At 39.1% G+C, this 23,668-nt stretch overlaps 1 protein-coding gene across 4 annotated transcripts in view; it reads right to left on the reverse strand.

Annotated features, from left to right (window-relative positions):
• INPP5F (inositol polyphosphate-5-phosphatase F) overlaps positions 1 to 23,668 on the reverse strand; it is a 93,290-nt gene that overhangs the window by 4,424 nt on the left and 65,198 nt on the right. For 2 of the 4 annotated variants that reach the window (XM_079899539.1, XM_079899540.1), the window contains 10 exons: positions 20,279 to 20,403; positions 19,439 to 19,516; positions 18,415 to 18,535; positions 16,711 to 16,839; positions 10,849 to 10,966; positions 8,284 to 8,482; positions 2,344 to 2,415; positions 1,293 to 1,366; positions 748 to 876; positions 67 to 154 (listed from right to left, as the gene is read on the reverse strand). In XM_079899539.1, the coding sequence (XP_079755665.1) occupies positions 67 to 154; positions 748 to 876; positions 1,293 to 1,366; positions 2,344 to 2,415; positions 8,284 to 8,482; positions 10,849 to 10,966; positions 16,711 to 16,839; positions 18,415 to 18,535; positions 19,439 to 19,516; positions 20,279 to 20,403 (1,133 nt within the window). Of the gene's footprint in view, positions 1 to 66; positions 155 to 747; positions 877 to 1,292; positions 1,367 to 2,343; positions 2,416 to 8,283; positions 8,483 to 10,848; positions 10,967 to 16,710; positions 16,840 to 18,414; positions 18,536 to 19,438; positions 19,517 to 20,278; positions 20,404 to 23,668 lie in introns of those variants that run through there. The other 2 variants (XM_079899542.1, XM_079899541.1) reach the window with 2 other exon arrangements.

The raw sequence follows: 23,668 nt of genomic DNA on the forward strand, positions 1-23,668 counted from the left end.
AAAAGAAGTAAAACTTTAATCTTCTCTGAAGAATAAAGACATTACTATCCAAAGTAGTATACTTACCTCTCAAGCTTTTTCTCTATTATAGGCACATCTAATCCCATGGCTTGCTTGGTGATCTGCAGCATCTCTGCAATGCACTGAAGGGTATCTGAAACCCAAATATAGTTGCTTGCCAGTTTCTCCAAAAACATATTTAAAAATTAGCAGTTCTCAGAACTCCAAATGAAATTTGTAGTCTTGTAATTAGATACAAGTTTATTTGTTATAATTTACAGAAAAATGCTATTTGTTCATCACGCCCCTCACTAATTCAAAATGTTGTAAAATTTCAACAGAAGACTAAAGAACAAAATAACCAAATCAATTGGAATTAAAAGTTTATTCTGAAACCCTCATCGGTCCAAACACTGCTAGATGCTGAGACAACAGCCGTGAACAAGACAGGTGTTGTTTCTGACTACTATCCATGAGAGGCGTATGTGGTAGGAAAAGCCATGACACCCATAAGGCCAAACACACTGAGAATTCCCATAATAGATTCCCTTGCCCCAGACTACATCATCAGTTCAAATAATGTCCCTGCATTGCTGGGAACAAAGCTGCTATTTCAAGATCTCAAATCACAAAGCTGTTTGCCTGGATCATTCAGTTGGTACTGGGGATGTACAGTCCCCAAGTCCACTTGGGCTTATAAAAGCAGAGAAAAAGTTATCACTGAATACTTTCATCTCTCTCCATTACCTTTTCCATCCTCTTCTGGATTGCGCATTACAGCTCTCAAGGTGTGGAAATAGCCACTTGCTTCTTTATATCTGTAGTGCAGTCGCATGCAGGAGAACTTTGCCTTACCAAAAAGAGTGGGTTCAGGACCTAAAGACCCAAATGAATACATGTAAATCTTTCACATAACATTCATTTTCTTCTGTATCTTCAGAAGACTGACATTCATCAATTATTTAGCATTTTTCTTCATAATCTAAATGAGAGCACATGCTTATGATTTGGTTTCATGAGATTATAAATAAAAATTCTTCAGTCTCAAATATTTAATCTGTCTCGATCCCAGGGTTAATCTTCACAAGGCAAGTAATGAAAGAAATATAGTTATTATTAGACTATATCCATCACTAATCTCTCAAAATCAGAAGGGAATCCTAAGAAATGTACTACTTAGACTATCCCCTTCTGATTCTAATAAGATGTTATACCATGTGCTTAAATAATGACCCATTCTTAGAAGAAACAATATTTGCTTTCTATGACTTGGTTAGTATGTTAAAATTTACCTATTTCAATTTTTTCCAGATCTTCTAGACTTAGTCGTTGATACTGGTTTACTTTGTCAACTTCATCATCATAACTAGACAAAGGGAAAGAGAGTAAGAAGAGGATTAAAATCAAAAGCATATTTGGCTTGTCAGCTGAGGTATAACAGCAACTACTATGCAGTTAAAATCTTCCACAGCACAATACATTCTGGGGTAAATTAGTTTCTATTTTGACACTAATATTTATATATATATACACACACACATAAATATATAGTTCAACAGCTAAAGGAAAATCAGTTTATACATCTTACACTAAAAGAAAACAAACCTAAAACTTAACCTAAAAGGAGAGAGAAACACATACATATACTGAAGCTATGTATTCCTGATACAGCAGATAAATCTGATATCCAAAATCAAGAATGAGAAATCCATATGATCAGTGCCAATAGGCACCTGGGCCAATGACAGTTCACACAAGGCCAAAAAGAAAGTAAATATATATGTTTTTGAAAAAAATAAACCTCAATTCTGGTAAGGCTATGAGGAAGTACTTGTATTTCTGCTAGTGGCATTGTTAACTGGTAGTCTTTCCGGAGATCAATCTTGCAATAAGGCACAAAAGTCATATAATTCATCATACCCTTATAATCAGAGAAGTGCATGTGCACACACACACAATTACCTGCACATAGACAGCTGTATCATTCATAATAGCAAAAAAGATGGGAGTATTTTAATGCCTAACAATGGGGAAACATTTAACTAAGGTATAGTAATAAACAATGCTATACGGTCATTCACAATAAAAATATGTGGAATACATCAAAACTTGAGATCTATAGGAAATAATACTAAAAGAACACTTATATAAACACACTGATTATAAAGCACTTTCAAACTGAAGTCAGAGTGATGTAACAATTATGTAAGGTAAAGGGGTTCAGTGAAATTTCTTAAAATACATAAAACTAGATTCTTAACTTTTTTGTGTTACAAATTCTAAAAAGGAAATTTACTCGCATTAAAAAAAAAAGTAAAAGCTTTAAATCAATAAGCAACTTACTAGGCCACGTAGTAGGCAGAGTTAGAAAGCAGTAACAGCACATCCACATCTCTGTGAGTAGCATCAATGAGGCTAAACAAACATGACACAGGGAATTAAATATTTTTGTTTTCATTTACCTTTTTTTTCTACAGCAGATCCACTTATGATAAAAGATTGGAGGGGCTGGGGTGGGGGAAAAAATCAAGTAATCAACGAGTCCTACTTCTTCAGTTAAATATATACAATCTGTCCATCTGGAAATTTTAAAAATCCGAAAAACCAAGAACCCAGCTTAGGAAGGTGGGGTAGGTGAAGGAAAGGACTGGAGCTGAGAAGAGGTCCCTTCTCAGAGAGGTAGCCAAGGAGAGAGTGCTCAGGGGAAATGGGATAATGGGGGCGGGGGACTGGATGATGGTAGAGGGGGTCAGGGTTGGAAAGAAAGGAAAATGTGAGGCTGAGAAAAGAGACTGTCTAGATCATCTCACATGACCTAACCTTCAAAATGACACTGCACATTTAGGGTATTTTTACACTCATGTGGAATGCATCCTTTGAAAGAACTTTACATAAATGTAGTGTTTATGTGCAAAAATGGAACCCAGCCCAAACTACTTTGCATTTTTCTTACTACAGATTTACTCAGCTTTTAAGGAATGAGTAAACATTTCTTTATTCTAAGTCCATTTTACCATATTTTATTTCCACTCTAAAATCAAGTATCAGAATAAGGGATTAACCATTAAACCAAATACTAATTTTTTTAAAAAGGTCAACACATAAAATCTACACATAGTCAACAGATAACACGGGCAGAATCCGAACTCAAACTGTCATCTATTAAAACAGCATTTCCAATCAAAAGGTGAAATTAATCCACACCTCTTATACTGTTTCTCAAAATTCCACTGTTGGAGTGGATATTTCTACCTTAGAATTTCATAGCTATTTGCAAAGACTTACCAAATGCTACTGAAAAACAAATGGAAAACAGGAGGGAGAAAAAATCACTTGTAGATGGAGTTTAAGTCACGTACATAACCTGCTAAGAATGAGGTCACTCTTTAACAGGTACTGCAGAGAACTTTACCAAGATCTTCCAGTGCAGGATTTTACCTCGGCAGCACGTTGCTGCATCGTTAACTCTAACAGTCTTAATCTAAAATAACAAACTGACCTCAATTTTCACCAAAAATATGCCCCCAAAATACAACTGATTAGGTCAGAAGCCAGAACCCAATGAATACACAGACTGATCCAAAATATGAGCAATAACCAACCAACGGTAAAGAAAAAACCACAAATTCTATGATTCTGGCAGAGGCTCACTGAGAACAGACTAATGACGTAAAACGTAATTTAGTTGTGCGCATTGGTACTTACGTGCACTCTTAAAATTGTCGCTTGAGCCAAGCCATAAAAATTACGTCACGACACGTACTGTAATATGAAATAAATTCTAACTCTACTATATCTTAGTTTCTATTTTGACACTAATATGTACATCGGTCAAACATGATCTCCGTCAAAAGCATCCTGTCCGGACGAAAAGCACTTGGCACATGACAGTCGAGAAAAATGTCAGCCCCCCCCCCCGCATTTTTATCGATGTATAAGATGCAGTAAATACTTAATTTCCCTCCCCGCCACCCTCCGCCCCACTTAAACAGAAAAAAAACCAGAAAACAGAAAACACACACTTTTTTTTTTTTAAACACGGACAAGAAAAACAAGAAACCCCGTTTCAGGGCTCCCCGCCCCCGCGCCTGCAGCTGGGAAGCGGCGCTGCACTACTCGCTTTTCTCTTCCCACCAGTCAGGCATCCCCTCCTTCCACACGAAGAACACGACCACCGCCAGCACCACATGCAGCCCCACCACCGCGACAATGGTCGCGTAAAAGCCACTGTCATCAGGCGACATTAACAGGAGGCTTTGGAAAAGCAGTAATTTACAGGAAAAATACAACCCCACGGGAACTTTAACCATAAGTCCTGCAAAAAGGAGAACAATTTTGAAAGTCATCGCCAGGCTGCCGCCTTCGGGCTTGGGCTCGGCGGCGTTGCCGGCGGCACTGCCCGTGGCGTTCGCCTGCCGCTGGGCGGTCGGAGGAGGCCGGTGGGAGCGCGGCATCCCGTCAGTCCGTCCGTCCGTCCACGAGTCGAAGCTCAGTCAGAGCCGCTGGCAGCAGAACTACCACCTGCAGCGACTGCGCTGACTGCGGCAACTGCAGCGCGGCCGTGCCGGGGTCACGCCCAGAACCTCAGCCCGCTTCCGCTGCCCGCCTCCGCCGCGGCGCGCGCCTAGTGCGCAGGCGCGGCTGGTCCGGCACCGCCCTCGCCGCGAGCAGGGAGGGTTCCCGGGCCGGCGGAGAGGGGTACCGAGGTGGCCGCGGGCTATGGTCCCCCAGCCCGGCTCCCGTGAGAGCGCACGCACGCCTTTGCGAAGGGCCATCTTTGCTGGTCGGAGGGCTGCTAGCGGGCGGGCTGCAGCGCACCTCACTAGTCCACTAACGCGGGTACAAGTGGTCATGTGCTCTCGGTGTAAGAAAAAGTGAGTCCGAGTGGGACAAAATAAAGAGTTGGCTTTGTGCTGATGCTGAAGGGCACCTGGACGGTACCGCCGATTTCCCGTCACATTAAAGATTCCTCCCCCGGCCGCAGCGCGCCAGCCGGCGCTTACCGGCTGTCATTCAAGTCAGCTTTCCTTGCAGCCACTGCGGCCGCTTGGAAGGGAAAGGACACAGAACGGCCCGAGAGGTCTGATCTGTATGCGCCAGGGGCTGTCCGCGGGGAACAAACTGAGCTGTGCTCAGTGTTTAACAGAAAAAGGCTCGGGGCCGGGGGTGGGCACCGGGTAAGCACGAAGGAGGGCACAAACCAAACAAACGGCACAAAGCTGTGCTGGACAGTTCCTGCTGGGGTGCTGCGAGGTAAAGAAAAAGGGAACGGCAGCCATTCTTGCTGAGCTGCGCGGGACGGAGCATTTGTAACTTTTTCTACCAGGTATTTAAACAGGGCGGTGATTGCAGTGAAGTGAGTGAGGCACTGGTCCCTGGCGCAAAATCTAAGGGGATGCCAAAAAACTCAGCCATCAAGGTAAGTTTTTAGTGCAATATTTTTAAAAAAATCAAAATTAATGCAAACATGATAAAACATCAACATTTCAAATAAAGATAGGATCTGACCCTGCAACCTGTACAACCCTGTCTCACTTGCCTCACCCTAATCTCAGCCCTGGTTCCTGTAAAACTTTATTTACAAAAACATGTAGCCCAATTCAACAAGAAGACACACAACCCAATTTTTTAAATGAGCAAAGGATTTGAACAGACATTTTTCTAAGGAAGACAAATGCCCGCCAAGCACAAGAAAAAAAAATGCTCAACATCATGTGTCACTAGGGAAATACAAATCAAAACCACAATGTGATACTCCTTTACACCCCCTAGGATGACTACGATAAAAAACCATGGAAAACAAGTATTGGTGAGGACATGGAAAAACTGGAACCCTCCTACATCACTGGTTGGAATGTAAAATGGTGCAGCCACTGTGGAAAATAGTTTGGTGGTTTCTCAGAAGTTACGCATTGAATTATATGTGGCCTGGCACTTTCCCCTCCTAGGTATACACCCAAAAGAAAAACAGGTGCGCAAACAAAAACTTGTACGTGAGTTTCACAGCATCACTATTTACAACAGAATAGCCAGAAGGTGGAAACATAAATGCCCAAAGGAAGAGTGAATAAACAAAATGCGGTCTATCCATACAATGAAATACTATTCAGCCATAAAAAGGAATGAAGTTCTGATACAGGCCACAACGCCCGTGAGCCATGAAAATATTATGCTAAGTGAATGAAGCCAGTCACAAAGGCTACATATTACATGATTACATTTATATAAAGTGTCCAGAATACACGAGTCCAGAGAGATAGCAGTATCAATAGATTAGTGGTTGCTTAGGGAGTGAGGGTGGGGATAGAGTATGCGGATTCTCTTTGTGGTGATAAAAATGTTCTAAAACTGACCAAAGTGATGGTTGCACAACTCTGTGAATATTCTAAAAGCCACTGAATTGTACGCTTTAAATGGGCAAATTGTATGCTATATGAATAACATCTTGATAAAGGTGTTTTTAAAAACCACACACACAGCCTGAGGCAGACAGGTGCTGACTGCTGAAGCCTCCAAGCTCAAGGGGCTGAACTCACCGCTGGCTGTCTGGGGACCTAAGCCCCCAAAGCCATTCCCAGAGCTACCTCTTGCTGTCCTCCACCAGGGGCTGCCTGTTCTGGGTCCACATCCCTGGCTCAGTAGACGGACTGTACAAAAGCTCTATAGCAAACTCAGAGAGCCAAAGAGCAGGTTTCCAAACATCTCTCTTCAAGAGAAAGGGAAAACTATCCACCATCTGGAAAATCTTTACGCCTTGCAAATGAAGATAAATACCAGTAGCAAATTTAAAGAAATCTTAGCAGTGTTAGAAAGGATGATAACCACAAAGTATCTCTAATAAGAAGGACAGTTCTTGGGACTTCCCTGGTGGTGCAGTGGTTAAGAATCCGCCTGCCAATGCAGGGCACACGGGTTCGAGCCCTGGTCCGGGAAGATCCCACATGCCCCAAAGCAACTAAGTCCGTGCGCTGCAACTGCTGAGCCTGCGCTCTAGAGCCCGTGAGGCACAACTACTGAAGCCCGCGTGCCTAGAGCCCACGCTCTACAACAAGAGAAGCCACCCAATGAGAAGCCTGCACACCGCAATGAAGAGTAGCCCCCACTCGCTAGAACTAGAGGAAAGCCTGCACGCAGCAACGAAGACCCAACGCAGCCAAAAATAAAAATAAATTAAAAAAAAAAAAACACTTGATCTAAGGAAAATGATATTGACAATCATGACACCTTCAAAAAAGTGAAGTGCAAAGTTAAAATTCAAGCAAAATGCAGATGTGATACCTGCAGTTATTTCTGAATGGGAATTAAAAGTACTACCTTTTGGGAGTTTTTGTTTGTTTCATGCTGCATTATGTTGGACTGCTATTTTAAAAACAACAACTAACGTACATGAATAAAAATTTTTTACCAAATGGCTTATAAGAGCACAGAAATTTTCTGCTAAGTTGTGTGTGAGGAAAACCTCATCTTTTAAGAGTCCAAAAATTGCATCCATACATATAATACTAACTATCAAAGTGAAATAATCCATGGAATTAAAGTCATGGAAGGTTTCCCTCTGAACCTACAGTCAATGTTGCCTTTCGCTCATTTTAATATATGTATACTACCTTGCATCCTATTGTTCTTTCAAGCTTATTTTATGCCCCTTTTATTAAAAACATATGAAATGTAAAATAAAATCTAAATAAAGCCTTTTATTCTCAGAGCTTGGTCTAGAATTTTCTGAAGTGTTTCTGATTCATAATATTGAAAATTATAATTTTAGATTTTAGCCTGAAAGCAAGCATTCAGTCTGGTGGATAAATTTGGATCCTGCCATTCAGTTGATATTTTAAAGAACCACTTGAAACTGGATGCTTTTTGTTTAAAAAAGAACGTTAAGTATTAGTTGCCCTATTTATTTTATGAAAGACCAGGACCACTTTACAACCCAAAGTAACTAGCATCATTAAACCTGTTGGTACACTCAGTTTTGTGCATTAATACAATAAACCTAGATTCTGGGTCATGGAGTGGGGTTGGGGGCAGGGGAGAACTCAAGAAACAAGCTTTGAACTGTAGTTTCACAATTTGGGTTTTTAAAAAATCAAATATTGCTAGTGCCCCCTTAATTTTACGGCCAAGGTGAGTATCTTAGCTTGCCTTAGTACCAGCCGTGTATTTGGGAACTGCTATGAACTACGCATCCATGACCACAGCTCTATGGACAATTGCTAGCAATAATTAGGACAACTTAACAACATCAGAAAGCACGTTAGTTACCAGGACACCACTCCAACTCACCTGGGGTCACAGTCAATGAGGGCCCAGCCCCCATGGAACTTTTCATTATCAGGCAGCAGTAACTTCATGTAACTTTGTAAGAGTTGACTAATTAGTTCCTGGTGGCTTCTCTGATTTTCCTTATGCAAAGCTTCATGCTCTTTCTCCTTGGTAAATATGGAATAAAGATCTTCTGTCACTGGAATGCCTTGCATCAAATCTAGAGTAGAAAGTGTTAATATCTATCATCTTCTTAGTTTACTAATGCATTTTTAAAAAGCAAAAGAGAATACAAGACCTAAAATAAGAAGACTCATTAAAAAACACAGGCATAAATCTTCTTAAAAAATTTTTTTTGTGGTACGCGGGCCTCTCACTGTTGTGGCCTCTCCCGTTGCGGAGCACAGGCTCCGGATGCGCAGGCTCAGCAGCCATGGCTCACGGGCCCAGCCGCTGCGCAGCATGTGGGATCTTCCCGGATCGGGGCACGAACCCATGTTCCCTGCATCAGCAGGCGGACTCTCAACCACTGCACCACCAGGGAAGCCCAGGCATAAATCTTTGTGACCCTGGACTAGGCATTGTTTTTTTAGATATGAAACTAAAATCACAAGCCATAAAAGAAAAAACATAGTCAAACTGGACACCATCAAAATTAAAAACTTTTGTGTCTCAAAGGACAATGTCATGAAAATTAAAAGGCAACCCACAGAATAGTAGCAAATATTTAAAAATCATCTATCTGATCAGGGACCTGTATCCAAGAATATATAAAGAATTCCAACAACTCAATAATAAAAAGACAAATAAGCCAATTTTAAAACGGGCAAAGGAACTGAACAGACAAGCTAACTTCGTCCTGGTACAGCACGCAGCTCAAGGCTTAACAAAATCATTGTAATCCCATTCCCTGTGCTTGTTTGGGACTGTAAGCCTGGAGGAGGCTTCTGGGAGAGATCTGCCAACCACTGACCCTTTCAGGGAAGCAGTAAGCCCAGACTGCTACTGGCCCCTCTCTCTTAAACTTGAAAAGATCCAGCTTCAGGGTTAGGATGAAGCTGATGCGACTGATCGTCAAAATGAGAGAGGAACAGAACATGCCTCCTCAATGACATAACTGAGGCGCTAGATCAACCAAGAGAAAGAAAGGTATCTTAGTTTTCCTTGAATAAACTGCTAAAATCCAATTTTCCTATCAGCATGCACCCTATGTGGGGCAAACGGACCAAACTTAATTACACCAGACTTCTCAAATTCCTAAATTGCCTATGCATAGGCCCTACTATTTCATTTATAATAAATAATCAGGTTAAAAAATAGGATTTAAAAAATATTCTTAGAGACCATATGACAAGCTGTTACATTTGATTCTAATCCAGAATACTCTACATTTACTTTAATCCTAAAAGGTAATACTTTCATGAAAATTAAAGTTAAAATATGCCAAGGCATGAATTCCACTGGGCAATCTACCCTCCATTTCTTTTCTTAAATAGTGATAGGAATTGGTTAGGATAATCTCTAAATCTGATACCCTAATACCCTGTTAAATCATGCTTATAAGAAAGGCTGCTATATTTGTCCATAGCAAGAACACATGGTAAACATTATACGAAGAAAGAAAATCATCTCGTTTTTCTCTCTCAGCCTTGAGTAATGGAAAAACAAATAGAATATGGAGTTTTTAGTCGATGAGGTTTTAGGGCACCTTATTCCATACTCCAGGAGCCTCAACCCTGCCTTCTGTTACATGAATAACAAATTGACAAATACGTATGGAAATGAGCGGTTTCTTTTGCTGCTCCAGCCTAAAAAAATTGTCAATTCTAATCTTGTAGGGACTTCCTTGGTGGTCCAGTGGTTAAGAATCCGCCTTCCAGGGACTTCCCTGGTGGCACAGTGGATAAGACTACACATTTCCAATGCAGGGGGACCAGGTTCGATCCCTGGTCAGGGAACTAGATCCCATGTGCATGCCACAACTAAGAGTTCGCATTCCACAACTAAGGAGCCTGCATGCTGCAACTGAGGAGCCAGTGAGCCGCAACTAAGGAGCCCACCTGCTGCAACTAAGGAGCCTGCAAGCCACAACTAAGGATCCCACCTGCCACAACTAAGACCCAGTGCAACCAAAACAAACAAATAAATATTAAAAAAAAAAAAAAAAAAAAGAATCCGCCTCCCAATGCAGGGGATGTGGGTTCAGTCACTGGTGGGGGAACTAAGATCCCACATGCCATGGGGCAACTAAGCCTGCACGCCGCAACTACTTAGCCCACACACTGCAACTAGAGAGAAGCCTGCGTGCCGCAACTAGAGAAGCCCGTGCACCACGACGAAAGATCCTGCATGCCGCAACGAAGGTCCCACATACTGCAACTAAGACCCAATGCAGCCAAATAAATAAAATATTTTTAAAAAATTCTAATCTCGTAAAAATTTGATTTATTGGGTAAGATGTTCAACACAGAGACACAAATATATTATACAACATATGAACTATGTTAATGAAGTTGGTTACTGTAAAAGGTTAGTCACAGAAAGAATAACAAATTTGAGAGAGAGAAAGGCATTTATGTTCCTTACCTATAACGGCTTGCCTATAAGCATCCTTAAATCGATTCAGGTAATACCTATTTGCTGAGTTAACACCATCTTTCATAACTCCTGCTAACTTCCTTTCTCCTGTCCTTGTAAAGTCACCCTGTCAAGGAAAAAGTCACTTTAACAATTTATTCAAGCACAAAAATGTTCCTGAAGTCAATGTGGGCTTTTGATTCAAGACTGGAAATCTACAGGGTTTTATAATTTCCAAATAATGTAATTAAAATATCTACTAGTATTTGACTCGGATCCAAGCATGTCAAACAATTAAACATGCTATTGGTGGCATAAAGTCTCCACAGTTAGATTGTGCCTTAAGGTAAAGCCATTCTTGGCAATCTGTAGAATATCTAGAATTTACAGGTCAAAACTTATCATATAATAAACAAAACAAAAAGATTTTCAAACCTCCAACTGGTATGATATTCAAAACACACAAATTTCTGATGTGGGAAAATGCAGACAGTTCCCTAGAGCTTATTATAATGGAATTTAACCTGCATATGTGGTTGTGTGTATATATAGAGAGAGCAGAGGTTTCCATACCTTGCTGCACATTACAATCCCTGTAGAATGATCCAATGAAGATTTAATTGTTTTGTTTCTCTTGGTTTTCACAACAAAGGTGTCAGAGCAAGTCCCTAGAGAGGTAGTGACTTAAACTTAAGGCAAGGAAAGCATAGTCTCTTTCTCCCGCATCCCAACCCCACTATTTCTATCCAAGGCAATCTTGGAAACAAGTCTGGTCCTAAAATTGACAACTTAGGAAGAACACGTTGCCAATTAGGTCATTCGCAGGAAGTATTAATTTAGCAACATGAATCTATTATAGAAGAGAGAGACATGAATGCTGCATCCAAAGAATTTTAATATCAAAGGAAAAAAAGTGTTCCTCTTTTTTTTCCAGCTTTGTGTAATTGACAAGTAGCACTGTATAAGTTTAAGGTGTACAATGTGATGATTTGATATATGTGTGTGTATATATATAGTACTGTTAACTATAGTCACCATACTGTACGTTAGATCCCCAGAACTTATAACTGAAAGTTTGTACTCTTTGACCAATATCTCCCCATTTTCCCCATCCTCTGGTAAGCACCAATCTACTCAATGTTTCTATGAGTTTGACTTTTTAAAATTCCACGTATAAGTGAGATCATGCAATATTTGTCTTTCTCTGTTTGCCTTATTTCACTTAAGATAATGTCCTCAAGGTTCATCCATGTTGCTGCAAATATCAGGATTTTCTTCTTTTTTATGGCTGAATATTCCATTATATATATACACACACATTTTGTATACACACACACACACATTTTCTTTAGCCATGCATCCACCGTCAGATACTTAGGTTGTTTCCAGGTCTTGACTATTACGAATAGTGCTACAATGAACACAGGAGTACAGGTATTTCTGTGACATACTGATTTCATTTTCTTTGGATATATACTCATAAAATAAGATTGCTGGATCATATGGTAACTCCATTTTTAATTTTTTGAGGAACTTCCTTACCATTTTCCATAGTGGATATGCCAATTTACATTCGCACCAACAATGTACAAGGGTTACCTTTTCTCCCAACACTTGTTATCTCTTGTCTTTTAGATAACACCCATTCCAACAGGTGGGAGGTGATAGCTCACTGTGGTTTTTTTTTTTTTTTTCACTGTGGTTTTGATTTGCATTTCCCTGATGATTACTGATGTTGAGCACGTTTTTATGTACCTATTGGCCATTTGTATATCCTCTTTGTAAAAATGGCTGTTCAGATCCTTTGCCTGTTGTAAAATCAGATTATTTGTTTTTTGCTATTGAGTTGCACTACTTGGTTACATATTTTGGGTATTAACCCTTTCTCAGACATATGGTTTGCAAATATTTTCTCCCATTCCATGGGTTGTCTTTTCATTTTGTTGATTATTTATTTTACTATGCAAAAGCTTTTTTTTTTGACGTAATCCCACTTGTTTATTTTTACTTTTCTTCTTGTGCTTTTGGTGTCATGTCCAAAAAATCATTGCTAAGATCAATGTCATGGAACTTTCCCTATGTTTTCTTGTAGGAGTAAACTAAAGTTTCAGGTTTTACAGTCTTTAATCCATTTCAAGTTAATTTTTGTGAATGGTGTAAGATAGGGGGTCCAGTTTAATTATTTTTCATGTGAATATCCAGTTTCCCAACAGCATTAGTGAAGAGACTATCACCTCCCCATTGACTATCCTTGGCTCCCTTGTCAAATTATTAGTTGACTGATAGCGTGAGTTTATTTCTGGGCTCTCGGTTCTATTCCATTAGTCTATGTGCCTGTTTTTATGCCAGTACTGTTTTGATTACTACAGCTTTGTAATATAGTTTGAAATCAGGAAGTGGGATATCTCCAGTTTTGTTCTTTCTCAGGATTGCTTTGGCTATTAGGGGTCTCTTGTGGTTCCACATGAATTTTAGGATTTTTTTTCTATTTTTGTAGAAAATGCCAATGGAATTTTGATAGAGATTATATTGAATCTGGAGATGGCTTTGGGTAATTTTTTTTTGGTATGTGGGCCTCTCACTGTTGTGGCCTCTCCTGTTGCAGAGCACAGGCTCCGGATGAGCAGGCTCAGTGGCCATGGCTCACGGGCCCAGCCGCTCCGCGGCATGTAGGATCTTCCCGGACCAGGGCATGAACCTGTGTCCCCTGCATTGGCAGGCGGACTCTCAACCACTGCGCCACCAGGGAAGCCCTGGGTAATATCTTAATGTTAATTTTTCCAAGCCATGAACCTAGGCTATCTTCCATTTATTTGTGCCTTCTTCAATTTCTTTCATCAACATCTTACAGTTTTTAGTGTACAGATCTTTCACCTTCTTGGTTAAGTTTATTCCTTACTATTTTATTGTTTTTGATGCTACTGTAAATGGGATTATTTTATTTCTTTTTTAGATAATCTCAATTAGCGTATAGAAACGACAGATTTTGGTAGGTTGATTTTGTATCCTGCAACTTTACTGAATTTGTTTATTAGTTCTAACAGTTTTCTGGTGGAGTCTTTAGGATTTTCTATATAACGTTGACCCTTTAACAATGTGGAGGTTAATCTTTGTATAACTTATAGCCGGTTTTCTGTATCCACATTTCCTCCACATCCAGGGATTCAACCAACCACAGACTGTGTAGTATTGTAGTATTTACAACTGAAAAATATCCACATATAAAGTGGACCCGTGTAATTCAAACCCATGTTGTTCAAAGTCAACTGCATAAGAACACACCACCTGCAAATCAAGACAATGTTACTTCTTCCCTTCCAATTTGGATGCTTTTTCTTTCTTTCTCTTGCCTGATTGCTCTGGCTAGGACTTCCAGCACTATGATGAATAGGAGTGGTGAAAGTGAGCAACTTTGTCTTGTTCCTGATCTGAGAGGAAAGCTTTCAGTTTTCACCACTGGGTGAAAGGATGTTGAATTTTGTCAAACGCTTTTTTTTGCATCTATTGAGATGATCCTATGATTTTTATCTTTCATTCTATTGATGTGGTGTAACACATTTATTGATTTTCAAATTCTGAACCAGGGGTAAGTCCCTCTTCCTCATGGAATATGATCCCTTTAATGAGCTGCTGAATTTGGTTTGTTAGTATTTTGTTGAGAATTTTTGTATCTACAGTAATCAGGGACATGGGCTCAGAGTTTTCTTGTTGTGTCTTTATCTAGTTTATGTATCAGGGCCTCATAGAAACAGTTTGGAAGTGTTCCCTCTTCTGTTTTTTGAAAAGAGTTTGAAAAGGACTGGTATTAATTCTTCTTTAAATGTTTGTAGAATTCACCAGTGAAACCACCTAGTCCTGGGCTTTTCTTAGTTGGGAGCTTTTTGATTACTGATTCAATCTCCTTACTCATTGGTCTATTCAGATTTTGTTTCTTCATGATTCAGTCTGGTAGGTCGTATGTTTCTAGGAATTAATCCATTTCCTCTAAATTGTTCAATTTGTTGGCATACGCCTGTTCATAGTAGTCTCATAATCCTATGTATTTCTGTGTTATCAGTTGTAATATCTCTTTCATTTATAATTTTGAGTTCTCTCTCTTTTTTCCTTGGTTAGCCTAGCTAAGAGTTTGTCAATTTTGTTTATCTCTTCAACAGCCAACTCTTAACTTTGTTGATCTTTTCTATTGTTTTTCTATTTTCTATTTCACTTATTTCTGGTCTAATCTTTATTACTTCCTTCCTCTTGCCAACTTTAGGTTTAGTTTCTTCTTCTTTTTCTAGTTCTTTGAGGTGTAATTGTTAGGTTGAGATCTTCCTTTTTTCTTAATATAGGCATTTATAGCTATAAAGTTTCCTCTTAGAACTGCTTTTGCTGCATCCCATAAATTTTGGTATGTTGTGTTTCCAGTTTAATTTGTTTCGAGATATTTTTTGATTTCCCTTTTGATTTCTTCTTTGATCCATCTGTTGTTCAAGAGTATGTTAATTGCCACATATTTGTGAATTTTCCAATTTTCCTCCTGTTACTGATTTCTAGTTTCATACCACTGTGCTCAGAAAAGATACCTGATATAATTTCTATCTTCTTGAAGTTGCTGAGACTTGTTTTGTGGCCTAACATATAATCTATCCTGGAGAATGTTTCGTTTGTGCTTCTGAAAAATGTGTATTCTACTGTTGGTGGATGGAATGTTCTGTATATGTCTGTTAGGTGCATAGGGTCTATAGTGTTGTTCAAATTCATTGTTTCTTTATTGATTTTCTGCCTGGATAATATATCCATTGTTGACAGTGGGCTGTTAAAGTCCTCTACTATTATTGTAATGCTGTTTATTTCTCATTTTAGTTTTATTAGTATTTGCATTACATATTTAGGTGCTCTGATGTTGAGTGCATAAGTAGTACTTCTCTTTAAACAATAAGTTGCACAAGGATTTCTAAAGTTCAGTTTCCTTAATTAACAAAAAGCTTTTTGACATTCATCACCCAACTAAAAGATGGATAATCTGATGCTTGTTGAGCTCTCGATGGTACAATTTGTTATAACAAATATCCTGGGGTGAACTATTACCTTGAAGGAAAATTAACAAAAACCTAATTTAAGCTAATTCAACCACTTCCTATTGCCCACAGAGGGAGTTATTTAGTGACCAGTGACTACAGTTTACATTTACATTAAATTCTGTGAAGATCAGCTAGGTGGGATCTTCAAAAGACTTTATGTATAACAATCACAAAAAGATAATGAAACTTTTCTTCAACATTTACTATGTGTCAGGGAATGGTCTAAGCTCTAACATGTTATTAACTCATATAATCCCATGCCAATATTTTGAAGTGGGTCTAGTATTATTCCTGTTTTACAAATGAAGAGACAGACACAGAGAAGTTAAGTGACTTGCCCATAGTCACAGAGCTAGTAAGAGGCAGGGTTGGGATTCAAGTTCAGAGGAGGCAAATTATACCAGGGACCCAAATCCCACCAATATAGACATGTTTTATTTTGTCTGTATAAAGTTTTAACCGCTATACTTAAAATTCCAACTTTCCAAACTCCCTTGAAAACTGTGAGATCTAGCAACACTGGGCCTCCATCCCCATTAGGAAGTAGCAGAACAGCACCTTCCTAAGACAACATATGCTCTTCCTCAGGTCCATACAGCCCATCTCTCCCTTTAATCTAATGGGTTACATTACCTGGCATCTGTGGAATTTGAATGTGTGACCCCTGCCTTACCCAAACATTCCAGAAAGGAGTCAACTACACCTACCACCTGAAACCCATGTACTTTCCTCTCAAAAACCAAGTTGGTTTTAAACTATACCCTGTGTCCCACATAATGACCCACAGATGCTGGCTGCAGGTACTTACCTTCAGGGCAGCTGTCCCAGCATACTGTCTGCTAATGGAGTCACCGTTGTTGGCCCACATTATCTGATAAATGCGATTGCATTTCACCGGTAGTGGCTGCTCTGGGGGCATCACACCTAATTTTTTCAGCTAAAATTAATACATTGGTAGATTAACTGCATATAAACACTATAACATAAAATGTATACTGCAGAGAAAGGAAGCATATGCATGTACAATTTAGGACCCTTAAATTTTAAAAAATGATGTTTTCAGACTTTTTCAAAATTAAGCACCACTTGAAAGATAGCTTTATGAATTGCTACGTCTGAATAAATAGAATAAAAAATTTATACTGTTTTGCTGTAATTTTTAATGTGTAGACTCATACTATTATATTTTGTCTTTCTTTTAAATTTGGCTATGAAGTGAAACTAACCATCTAAAAACCATATAGAAACAACAATAATATTAATAGTAGCAGAGCAGTAAGTGCCCAATAAATGTTAAGTCTGGTGCCACATTCTAAGAACTTTTTTTTAATATAAATTTATTTTATTTTTGGCTGCATTAGGTCTTCGTTGCTGAGCGTGGGCTTTCTCTATTTATGGTGAGCAGGGGCTACTCTTCGTTGTGGTGTGTGGGCTTCTCACTGCAGTGGCTTCTCTTGTCGCAGAGCATGGGCTCTAGGCATGCGGGCTTCAGTAGTTGTGGCACGTGGGCTCAGTAGTTGTGGCTTGTGGGCTCTAGAGTGCAGCCTCAGTAGTTTGGGCACACAGGCTTAGTTGCTCTGCGGCATGTGGGATCTTCCCGGATCAGGGCTCGAACCCATGTCCCCTGCAGTGGCAGGTGGATTCTTAACCACTGCGCCACCAGGGAAGTCCGAGCTTTTTAAAATAAATTATCTCATTTACTCCTCATAACCACCCTGTGCAATCAATACTCTTATTACCCCCATTTATAGATGAGGAGATAGAAGTTTGGAAAGGCTGAATTCTTTGCATGGGGTCAACACCTTGTACGTGCTAGGGCCAGGGCTTGATCTCCAAAGCCTGGCTGCTTCAATGTGACAGTAGAAGGCATCCCCAAAGGATAGTCACAAGGTTCTATCAGGAGAAAAAAACATGCTAGGAATGTCAACCTTGGGAATTCATTATCCAGGCGTTACAGGGCTGAAAGATCTAAAAGGGGACACTGAGGTGAGAGATATAATGACTCCAGGAAACAGCAGGGTTGGGGCACAAAGGGAAGAGGCTGGTTCTGTGGTGCCAAAGGAACCAAAGCCACAGAGAGGGTGCTGATGATGGGAATATAACACGGGTGAAGGAACTTGTCCCCTTGTCCTCCTCCAGCCTCATGGTCTTCCTTTAATGCCCTCTATTGGCAGAGCCTGACGTGGAACCAGCTGGTTGAGCAGAAAGGTGGTGTGCAGACCCCATGCCCCAATACAGAAGCGAGTGTTTGGAGCTGAGAGAAAAAGGTAAATGACTACACAGTGCCACCCAGTACAATTTTAAATGCTGGGCCTCACATTTTTGAAATGAGTACTTAAGAAAACGCCACTTGATTCAACTGATTTCTAGGAAAGGCTGTACTTTCCAGGTTTTAAAGCAACAAGGATGTTTGCATGCTGTAAATGTTCTATGGAACAAAGATTTTAGTTACTGGTTTACATGTGAAAAAAATTAAAAATGAATATTTACAATCCAGTGGACCCCAAATTACCTGCTGTTCCATGACCACTCGTGCAATGGCAGCTTGGACCACATTGGTGCGATCCAGGCAGTCCATGCAATTAACTCGAAAAATCCCTTCTTGTTTACATATTACTCCAGCTTGATCAACCCTTTTCAAAAACAGTATGGAATTACTTTACAATATGAAATACTTTAAAGTTTTCAAAACCCACAATTCTTCACAGTATAATAATAACAACAGCAACATTGGTTATCAATTTGCTTAGAATATTATTATGTGGCAGGCATTACTGAGACCTTTGTAGACGTTATTGTTAATTTACACAATAACTCAACAAAGAAGATATTATCCCCATTTTGGGGGGGGGGGAAACAGGTACAGAAAGAGTGACTTGCCTGAGTCACACAACTACTAGGCAGAGCTGATACAAACCCTAGTTATGCTTTTCTACACATTTAAAACCAGAGGCACTTTAAAACACCATCCCATTCCTCCTTTTTGACTTCAAGTAGAAATGCATCTAAATTAGCTTGAACAGACGAATTCACTCTATCACCCAGTGAGAAGTCATGCAGCATGCCTCACTCATCTAACTTCTCTAGCCACCTGTGGCCTTAAAATCTAATCAAATGTTCTCTCCTGTCCTTTAAGCCAACTTCTTCTTCCTACGTCTCCCCTGAAGAATCAACTTCCTTCTCTGATAATTTTTAAATGTCTCAAAACTGGGACCAAATACCTCTAAACCTTCATTCCCATGTTAGGGACCAAGAAGAAATGTAGATCATGGAGCGTCAGAAGGAATTAAAGAATAGTCACGGAGCACTCCATTCCATTTTGCTGTGACCACCTGACACCTTTGCCCTGTTCAAAGCTAACAATGCCTAATGACTCACACCCTTTTGAAAAGGAGAATAGGAATTGGGAAGCAAAACAAGAAAAACAAAAATCCTTTCTCAGCCTGCTATTATTTTAACACTTAGTGGTACTAGACAAATACATATGATTTCACAGACCAAGAGTCTGTCAAACTGATTTCTTACGAAATACCTACCAACACCACTTCATGTCAAGAATAATGTCATAAATGGCATCTGTTAGTGTTTGAACATTCTCAAACTTCATTCCTCGGCTAAAATACATGCCAAAAGGAAAAAAAAAAAAACTTTAATAATTTTTTTAAGCTTATGATACCTAAGGTTACTTGGAAAAATGAAAGAAAATTATTACTGTAAATATGAGAATAACACTACTTTAAATAGGCAATTATATAAATATTTATAACTAATCTTCATTATGAAAGAAAATATGCTTAAGAATACACTGAAACATATCACAGCCATCAGAAGCTTCTTTCCCCACCAAAATTTTCAATACCTATGTAAATGAACCCACATTAGAGTCAGGATTATGACAGAAGAAACTTGCTTTCAGAATACACACAAGTTAAAATTACCATCAAAATGATTGTTGTTTTTCCAGAGCAAACTCCAGTGGAGTTATCCTAAGGGAGAGCAGTATTACTAACAGTATAAAGATGAGCCTTAAGTAAGGGAACACTATTACTCCTGCCAGGCTCAAACTCAAGCAGACAGGGAAAGTTCCAGAAATTCTTTTACTGAAGGATAAAAGGAAAAAAGGAACTCTTAAGTCTCCAAGTCATTTTGGAACAAAAAGACTGTAAATATTTCAGGAAGAATTAACTTAAATTTTTAGGCAAAATAAAACCCGTATGTAAATGGAACTAAGTAAACAAATGATAGTCCTTTCCTCTCTAACAATGAGGAGAACAAGATTTTCTTCCCAACAAAGAGAAGAAAAACTAAGGTCCCTGTGGCAGTGTCTACCACAAACATTGGAACTGATCAAAACTCCTCTCAGGAAGCCATCTTACCAGTGCTCATGGAAGTCAAATGAAACATAAGTGAGGTGTGAGTTGTTAAAGAGCAACACTTGTTTCAGGTAAGCGTCGCCAATTATTTTCTCTCTTCCTGCCTGGTCTACCAAATTAATAATAACCTGTGAGAGTAAAGAAAAGGAAAAAATTTAGTTTAATCAGACATTAGACTCATAATTTTTACTGAATTTATTTAGAATTATGTTTTAGAAATAATTTATAGCCAGACTCAGAAATTAATCCACTCAAGCATCAATTTTTTTTTCCCTATAAGATTTTCATTTGTTACATTTAGGTTTATGAGAATTTACATCAATGGCATGAATAGCTTTTTTACACATTATACATTTGCGATAACCTCTTAGAATATAAAATGAAAACAAATTCCTTTATAATAGCAGGTATTTTAAATCTCTAGAATAATTTTTAAAGAAATATACAAAACCTACACACTGGACACTCTGAAACTTTGCTGAAACATGTAAAAGAAAACCTAAATAAATGGAGAGACACACCATGGTGCTAGATGGCAAGATTCAATATTGTAAAGATGTCAAGTCTCCCTAGGTTAATCTATATACTCAACAATCCCAATCAAAATTCAATCAGGATCTTTTTATGGACTTGGAAAATTAATTCTAAAGTTTATCTGGAAGAGTGGATAATACAGGAAAATATTTGAACACTAATAATAATAAAGGACTTGTCCCGTTGGAGAGCAAAACATACTTTAAATGTATAGTGATTAAAACTGTGGTACAAGTGCAGAAAAATGAATGACTCAACAGAACAGGTCAGATGGCCTAGAGACAGACGTATGTACTCTGAGGAATCTAAGCTATGGTTACATCATTCTGAGAGAAATATGGACTATACTATATGTGGACTATGTGTGGACTATACTATAGTGGTATACTACAAATGGTATTGGGATAACTGTCTGTTTACATGGAGGGGGACTTAAGTTAGCCCTCTACACTTCATTATACACAAAATAGATTCTAGATGCATTAATGATCTAAATATTTTTTCTTCAAGTTATAAAAAAGCTAGACGAAATGTTGGGATGATTTTTCCCTAATTGAAGGATGGCACTGACCTTCTAAGCATAACAAAAACCAGAGAGCGTAAAGAAAAGATGGACAGATTTGACAACATAAAAACATAAAACCTCTGTGTACTAAATGACAGAATAAGCAAAGGTTAAAAAAAAAATAAAGGACTACCTAGGGGAATATACCTGCAGCATAAAAACCATTAATATATAAAGAGTGCTATAAATTCAGTAAGGAAAAAAAATGGGTAAAGGATACAGAGGATATTCACAAGAGAAGATAAACAAATAGCCAATAAACATGAGACTACAACTTTAAAGAAACGTACATTTTAAAACAGGAAACCAGTTTTCACCTATAGACAGGCAAAAGCTGAACACTAAATGTAGACAGCATTAGTGAGTATATGGGGTAATGGGCACTGGCTCCCACTGTTACTGAGATTGTACACTGGTGTAATCTTTTTGGAAGCAACTGAATGGTAGGTATCAACCTAAAAGAAATGTAATGTTTGATCCAGCCATTTCACCTCTAGAACTTTATAAAGCACACAAGTGTTCCAAAATATATAAAGGATGTTTTCTGGAGAATTTTAGAATAGCAAAAACTATATCCTAAAGGTCCACCAATGGAGAAATGGTTAAATAATAGCCATGAGCTATTAAGTGAAAATAGTTGCAGAATAGTGTATATCCCATAGCTTATAGCCCTCTTTTGACTTAAATTTTGAATGTGTAATATTTATGTGTCAAGATGTTTTTTGCTGCAAATGACAAATTACTGACTCAAATCTCAGAACAGAAATTTGTTCTGAACCTCAGAAGTCGAGGTTGCACGGTTCCAGAACTGCTTCATTCAATGGTGACCAAAACCAGATCTATCTTTTTGTTCTGCCATCCTCGGCATATTAGTCAATCCTCAGGCTAATGACCTAGGCTTGACACAGCTGCAGCAGTACGAACCAAATCCAGACACAACCACCACAGAGGGATTGACTGTGGGTTCCTGTATCTCTTTTTATTAGAGCAGGAAATCTTGCCCAGAGCCTCCCAGCAGACTTCCCTTCACATCAGACCTCATTGGCCAAAGTGCCAAGAACAAACACAAGCCCACGCCTGTACCAAATACAGGCAAGAGCAACAGTAGTGACACCATGACTGAGTCAGACCGACCGTACGCCCACCTCCCAGAGAGCAATTACCCAGCGGATGAGGGTGGATAAAAGAACACTCTTGGGGTACTGTTAGAAAGGAACAAGTGTCTCCTCAACACATACGCCTATAAAGTTGATGAGTATAATGTGTACAAACAGGTTGTGAAAGTCAACAGGGAGCAGGAATGAGGGTGGAGAGGAGGTTATTTCTTCTACTTCCTTTACATACCTCACAATTACTTCAATTTTTACAGTGATTACGTGTTACATTTAAATTATGGTTTATTCTCTTCAATGCTACTTATAATTACACATATTGCGAATACATGAAATTTATTTACATTGTAAAAAATTCAAACGTAGATAAAGGTCACATCCTTCCTGACCACAAGCTAAGTCCACAGCCTTCCCTGAAGGTAACTCCCACTACAAGTTTGATGTGTACCCTTTCAGGCCATCTAAGTGCGTTCCTATATAAATGTGCATGCCATATGTAGGTGAGAACACATATATATGGAAGAGAATTACATATGACAGTTTTGTTTTGTGGGAGTTTTTAAATGGTAACATGCCATATGCTGTTACGCACTTTTTCTCACTCCACTATATGAGTTTAGGATCTTTTCACATTAGTACACACAGAGGTACCTCATCATTTTTTTTTTTTAAGAAGATGTTGGGCGTAGGAGTTTTTATTAATTTATTTATTTTTGCTGTGTTGGGTCTTTATTTCTGTGCGAGGGCTTTCTCTAGTTGTGGCAAGCGGGGGCCACTCTTCATCGCGGTGCGTGGGCCTCTCTTGTTGCGGAGCACAGGCTCCAGATGCGCATGCTCAGTAGTTGTGGCTCACGGGCCTAGTTGCTCCGTGGCATGTGGTATCCTCCCAGACCAGGGCTCGAAACCGTGTCCCATGCATTGGCAGGCAGATTCTCAACCACGGTGCCACCAGGGAAGACCCCTCATCATTTTTAAGCATTTGTAGGCAGCACTTTAGATACGCTGTACTTTATTTACCCACTGACCTCCTGATGAACAAAGGGTTTTTTTATGCTGCAATAAGGAGGCTTATACATGCCTCCTTGATTGAACACATGTTTCTCTCAGGGAGATTTAAATTTTTTTGTCATCCTTGACAAAACTTGTACTTCCCGCCATTTTTCTTTTAGTCATTCTGGTTTT

This window comes from Stenella coeruleoalba (assembly GCF_951394435.1).
Source record: "Stenella coeruleoalba genome assembly, chromosome: 16".
In the NCBI taxonomy this organism is placed as follows: Eukaryota; Metazoa; Chordata; class Mammalia; order Artiodactyla; family Delphinidae; genus Stenella; species Stenella coeruleoalba.